Source organism: Dendroctonus ponderosae, unplaced genomic scaffold (assembly GCF_020466585.1).
Source record: "Dendroctonus ponderosae isolate FM_Combo_2020 unplaced genomic scaffold, Dpon_F_20191213v2 Dpon_F_20191213_2, whole genome shotgun sequence".
Classification (NCBI taxonomy): Eukaryota; Metazoa; Arthropoda; class Insecta; order Coleoptera; family Curculionidae; genus Dendroctonus; species Dendroctonus ponderosae.
Window position 1 is genome coordinate 11,900,027 of NW_026018165.1, and position 7,070 is coordinate 11,907,096.

At 33.3% G+C, this 7,070-nt stretch overlaps 1 protein-coding gene across 1 annotated transcript in view; it reads right to left on the bottom strand.

Moving 5' to 3' along the window:
- Positions 1–5,464: 5,464 nt before the first annotated feature.
- Positions 5,465–7,070, bottom strand: part of LOC109544697 (protein yellow) — an 8,832-nt gene continuing 7,226 nt past the window's right edge. Inside the window, exons 4-6 of the mRNA XM_019915021.2 lie at positions 6,822–6,989; positions 5,890–6,069; positions 5,465–5,808 (exon numbers count right to left, since the gene is read on the bottom strand). Of these exons, the coding sequence (XP_019770580.2) occupies positions 5,519–5,808; positions 5,890–6,069; positions 6,822–6,989 (638 nt within the window). The 3' untranslated portion in view covers positions 5,465–5,518. The remainder of the gene's footprint in view (positions 5,809–5,889; positions 6,070–6,821; positions 6,990–7,070) is intronic.

Below are 7,070 nucleotides of genomic sequence, written 5' to 3' on the forward strand. Positions count from 1 at the left end.
ACATTACCTTTATTAATTTAAACAATGAGATTAAGTCAGTCACATAACCGACAATTTGCACAGACGAATTATCAGAGCGAATTTTCATATACTGTATTAGCCTACTATTGTTACACAATTTATTAACATACTCTTTTTTAGGTTCATTTAGGTTCTTTTGATAACGATAGCAGAAAATAGCTATCGAAACGTCAAGATAATTTTTCAAATTAATTTCTCTACTAATTGGAATTTTCTCTTACAGCTTGAGCCTAAGTGTGTCGTAGGATACCCTCTAGGTGATAGTTCTTGATTACTTTTTGATAAATAATTCGTTCTTATTGCGAAATAGGAGCACTATTTATCAATCTGTTATAAAAGACGAGTCTTTTTTAAAGGCAAAATTTTTTGAGGCGAAATACCCAAAAAGAAGTTTGTAAAAAAATGAATCCGCCTCAACAATATAGAACTTATCTACAAATTACGATTAGTCGCCATTGCATTGAAATGTGGCAAATGAGCAAAGAGATGTTTGAAGAAAAATGTCCCTGCAAATCTAATCGTACGGAAAAAGTGAGCGAAAGAACAATTGTTTTGAGTTTCGCCTTCTCAATAACCTGCCACAAGTTCCACAACATTACACAAACCTCTCAAATCTGACAAAACCCGTAATTTTAAAGAAAATGCGGTGCTTGTAGTGCTTGAACTGAGAATATTTGCTCAACACTAAATTTGAAACGCGATAATACTTCGCTCAAAAATGCAGTTACTAAATAATGAGACAAAAATTCCACTAAAAAGAACTCAGCGAGCTCATGGAAAAATTGGAATTTCCTGCCAAACACGCTCACAACAGACTAGTTGTAATCTGTAACGGAAACCTCCACTAAACCCATAAAGTGTAAATAACTAATCAGGATTTGGGGGGTTCTCAAATTTTCTCTAATAAATTGCACCACAGCGCTTAATTTTCCTAGGACCAAATAAAGACTAAAATACTCGAAAAGGTACAATTACAAATCAGCCAGTATGGTCAACCTGCTTTTTACAGTCTAATTTAAATAGAAACTTCAGCATTGAAGAGATATGTTCTCTTACATATTTGAATGTTCATAAGACGCCACGTAAGCTGCCAATGAAACGCTCATTATGCAACTAAGAACTAACATTAAATTTGCTTTAATAAGAGCCGTCACAAGCATTAATGCCATGTGTGGTTTCATGTGAACGCACTTCACATGTATCCTACTTATAACTCTAACCATCCTCAAGGTACATATACAATTTACCACAACTCAGTTTTTAAGGCACTCAAGCAAGGAGCTTTAAGAAAACTACTTCTCTCATGAGGCTCTAAACTAAAATTAAATCTAGGATATAGCGCTACGTGACGTTATTCTAATTATGCAAGTGACGGTTCAGGCAAAGCACTAATTACTTTTAAAAAGTTCTCCGCTTAATTTACGTCAAAAAAGTTCAGCCATGCACAGTAAGTTCATGTTCGTATTGCTGCGGATTTATGGAAAATGTGTAATGAGGTTCATTTGGAAAAAAATAATTGGAGTAACACAATATGCGAAGGTTTGAATGTTTTTCCACGTTCCTGCAATAATTTGTGGTGGGAAACAAATGTATATCTACATATTGCAGTGTAGTTTGCAATCAAAAACCTTATATGTATAATTAGGTCAATCGATTTTCGCACATCTATCTGTATGAGTTTCATATATTTAATGAAGCAAATGTCGATTATTTTTAATATTCTTGCTGAGTTGCTCTCGAGAGCAACTTTTAATTTACAGATGCATACTGAAACCGATCTGGACTTATGGATTCCAATTCTATTATGCAGCTCGGCAGCAGACTCAAACATATCAATAATAGAAAGTTTTGAATCCAAAACACTAAAAAACATTGTAGCAGCACTTTGGTTTATACCCAATGAAATCGTCAGAAAATACATTCAAATAACTACAGTGAAAGAAGAAATAAGCAACCACTTCAAGCATTACAAAAATAGATTATCAGCACATCCAAATAAAAAATTTAATAAAAAGCAAAAGACTCGCTAAATAATACGCATGTAATAAAGTAATGTTCCTCGTTTTAAGGGACACAAAAACTTGTTCAACTAAATATAAAATAAATACAGTTTCTTTCTATTATTCACTCAATTTCAATATCTGTAAATAAGTGAAAAATTTACTGATTGTTCTCAGGGCAGATTGTAAACAAATCAAGGAATCAAGGTAATTTTTTTTATACTTTATACATGTTTTCCTATTCCTTCTAAGATAAAGTAGTCCTATGATAAGGTAATCGTGTCCTTACTAAGAAAACGTAAAATGAACTATAGAAGTTGGTTGCAATATCTTCTAAATCTTCATGTAATAAAAGTGGCTTATTATTAACTCAGCTCACTATGTTTTTGGAATTCCCTGTAACATTATTTGATTTCAATTTTCAAGTCATAAAAGGAAAATCGAATTTAAATCTCAAAACGCAAAATTTATATATGTTCAATTTCCTAACTATACATGAACTGTCTCTTTATTGCGAGTCTGTATGTTGTCAGAGAAATATTACTCCGGAACATGCTAGTTTCACATACGTACGCTCGTAATATAGAAATATTCTCTTTCACGGTGACTATCAGGAGGTACTTTAGTAGTTGTCAATAATTTCCAGATGAAATTCACAAAGCAGACTTAGGAGTTCGCCGAAAACGGCATGCCTACATAACTTAGTATTCTTTGTGTATCCAAATATCAGTTTTAAAGAAACATTTCAATTTTATTCATGGCCGCTGGGCCTCTATAACATTTATGCTGGACATTTTTACGGTTTTTATCTATTTTAAATATATGCGATATATTATTAGCAGCTTATACGGAGCGAGCACTTGAAAATATACTTTTATACGTCTAGGAGCAGTCCATTTTTTACTAAGAAGAATTTCTCTCTGAGTAGATGATGAGTAATAATGAATACTAAATGCAGTATGGATTATGACTACATTAGAACAGCAACTCAATATAGAGATGGTGAATTGGTCTTTCGAAGTTTATTAATTGAGGTGGTTATATAAGCTGTATTTATAATAACGGCTTTTTCCGATTAAAAATGTTCTGCTTTAACCGCTTTCTTTATGTTTTCACTGTATTTACTCTTATTTCTTATATATTACATTCATTTCGCAAAATCAGATTTATGTTTAATCTCAAAGGTACCTCAAAAGCAGCTTGAATGTAGTGCAAGCACGATAAGGCATTAACTGTTGATGTAAAATGTAGTAGGCAAAAATTGATTAGCTTCTAAAATGAAAGCAATTTGAGTAACATTCTAAGTTATTCTTAACTAACGTAATTATTTTATTAAACAATTATGTTACCAGCCAGGTATACAGCTTATAGTCTAAATTCCATTTTAAATTATCAGCAACAGTTATGTTATTCATAGAACAATACGGTTGGATAACCACCAAACGAACTATTTTATTTGATGTGTCATCTCTAGAACAACGGCTTTAAAACGAGAGGTAAAAGTTAAACTTAAGATTTCTTAAGAAGCCATTTTCATTTTAGACGCATTAGAGTTCAAATTCGAGATGTTAATTGTGTTCTGCGCCAAAGACAAAAACATTTTTAACATATTTTTACAATTTAAATCCGGACACATCAAGTAGCGTTAACATTTCAGAAGTTTTCCAGCAGTTAACTGATTTCCATAAAGTGAATAAACCTGCAGAATGCAAGTGTCTGGCAAGATGACGTTTGTTCACACAATTTTAGAGCGGCAGGAGATTTGTTCTGTGCAAAAATGTGTGAAAATTAATGTGTGCCAACTGTTAGATTGGCAACAATGGCATCTTTGGATGGACAATCTGAAAGCTTAACTTGATTTCAGTTGATCAGACTACTTGTGAGGCGTCTATCAATATCAATAACCACTTTTGTTCGTACAGCGCCTGGCTCAAACGGACTCATTACAATATGGGCATATAGCAATTTTAGACGAAACAAAAATATGCAATTTATCAGCCAAGTAATTATTTAATTAAGAATAAAGCTGATCTTTGCGAACTTCAATACAGTTATCTCTTGATTCTTAAGTAAGAGATTCATGACTATTTTAAAACAAATCAACACAAAAATTTTGATGTAGGTATGTATAGTGAGCATAATATTGCAAATTTCTATTCATTTCTTACTTACAGGGAAACAAATTTTTTATTTAATTAATTACTGCATGAAGAGTGCCTAAACGTCTTATATAATTTAACTACATACAAATCCAAATTGGAGAGAAAATTCAGGGAAATAGACCAGATAATATTTAGCTATCGAGAGATTGAATTTTTGATGAATACCTGTGTGTCAGAAACCGACAGTTAATTATCTAGCAGTTTTTTTATATTCGGTCGATTACACTACTAAGACATTGGATTACTTCTTTTTGATTCTATCAGGAGAAGCACGATAGAAAAGTTAATCCAAGAATTGATGGATCAAATCAGCTCGTTACTTTTGTATTCATTGTCTTTATGGAAGGATTTTATACTTCACCGTTGTCCCAAATAAAACTAATATCCTTTAAGTAATCGATTTTTTCTGAAGGCCCCGAAACATGAAACTACTGATCAACGTTTCGTCATAACATAACATCTGATTTACAATCATTTAATATATATCCGAAAATATCTGCTCTGAGGAAAAGCACCTGATGGTTGTTTCGATTCGGCTTAATCTTTCTGCTTCCTCGTCTGAGGCCCTTTTTTCGTGGCGGCTGGAGAGTTGGAAGCTGATCTGTTGTTTAGCGGTATACCTTATTGTGACCACCACATCCAAACAGACCAGTTGATTGTCTTCTATTTTCATGCGAAATTGTATGGGATGTTGTTCATTTATTGGTTTGTATACTTTCTTGGATCGATCTACAGTTACGACATTCTTCATTAACTTTGCAACTGATGAAAAATTGAACATAATTTTCCAAATAAGTAAAGATCTGAAGCATTCAGCGAATGCAAAACTGGCAATATTTAAAACATATATGTACTTAATTACCGTAGGTAACATTTCTCTCAACTCACCATAGGAATGTATCACGAGAGCTGTTACGGTGAAAATGTTAATAAAAACCTCCCGTTTTAATAAGCTCAATGTATTAAAATGCAAACTAAGACAATTTTAGAGTATATCAACGTTAAAAAATCTAAGGCGCGATTGCGATTTATCACATAAGGGGTGAGTAATAGCATTATTTCAATCAGCATTATAGAAAATGTGGTTGGGATCCAGCTTTGGGAAACGAGTACGTTAATCCTATAAGCAAGGAGATTAGATGGGAGAAATAATATCCTCCCCTTTGTCTCGTTTCTTTCCTTCCCGTTCATAAACAAAAGTAACTGAATTTCCCTATTTTGTTCACATTCTAGATTTAGCTCTCAAACAAATGGGGAATCGGCATCAATATTCATCACTGATTTAATCTCATGCAGCGGCTTTAATATTGAAAAAGCTGTTCACACATCAATACTTTATCTATACAAATAACTTCTGGTACCAGTAAATGTTTTTAACACCCTAAAAGGGGTATCTCCGGAAATTACGGGAGTTCGTTTCAAGTCTATGTAATTGAAAACTTTGTTGCAAATGACATACAAGAACCCCTGTTGGTCGAATGCAAAACCGTCTGGCCATACCATGGTTTCTCTGTTCGTATAGACTAATTGCATTGTTGAGGTGGGTAGGTCCGTTTTCCATGACGCGATCCCAGAAAAGGGGAGCATTGTGAGATACATGGTGGACAGTTCATCGATCATAATGCCTAACATTCGGAAAATATCAGCAAGTATTTACAAACTAACACAATTAAACCACCCATTAAATTAATTAAATTAATAGTTACCATCGCTTTGACTGTTCTTTTCACCTTCTGATCTAATCCGCCTTCTCCATTTGCCTGATGTCACTAATGGCTTATTTTTTAGAACACTTGTGCTTATAGAATAAATTGTGAAAGATGACATGGCACAGTAGTATAAACGTTTTTTACCGTTGTGGCTATAAGGGGTTAGCGCAATACCATCTGAAACAAACAAACGGGTTTTCTCTGACAACGAAACAACCAATTATTCATCGAATTGCAAAAAGTATTCTTCCTTTAGCGCGTTTAACTTAGAAAAATCAATAATTTTATTATGCTAAACGTTACATTTGGGCAGTAGTGGATTCTTCTGAGTATCGCATCAATTCTCATGTATTTGGGTTAATTATGAAATATTTTATGTTGTAGTTTAATTTACAATAATTTCTTGGTGCAAGGATCATTGCGGCATTTTACATAACAAAAGAAGATTTGTGGCCGGGTGTAAGTTTAGATTTTTGGAGATTGATGGAAAGTTGTTCATAACGAACCTCAATAAAGCACTGAAATATTCATAAACTATAACAATCAATCAAGCTAAAATGTTTTAATCAGAACAAAGAATTAGAATTTACGCGTATAAGAAATGTCAACGGAGATAATGTGAAGTGAAGTGGTGGGATCGAAATTGGTTTGGTTGATATGGAAGGTTAATTTATTGAATTTTTTCAACATAAGCTGAAAGAGTACGAAATTTTAGACAAGAAAATCGGGCTTGAAGTATGGATGATATTTTTTTAATTACGTTTTTTAGCTTACTTAGCCGTATGAAACGTATATTTACAATTCATAGCAATATCCCTCGATCTCCAAATTGCACGTATTTCGATATTTTTGTATATACCTTTAACAATTTTATTAATTTGAGAGCATTGCGCTGATGTGTTCCAATCGCAGCTAATATTAATACTTACCCACAGGAACGGACGCGTCAAAAAGGACATCGTCCACAGTGAATGGAATTGCTTTTGGATTCGGCCGCATTGAGGCATCTCGCAATTTCCAAGATACATTTTGCCTTCTTGAGTAAACTATAATTCCGGGATCCATTAGAGAGTTATCGGTGATATAAGCAAAATCACCTATAAATTTAATTCGGCAACAAAAAAGCGGATAGTCAGTTGATGATATGGGATATTTGGTAACTAATTTAATCTGAGCTG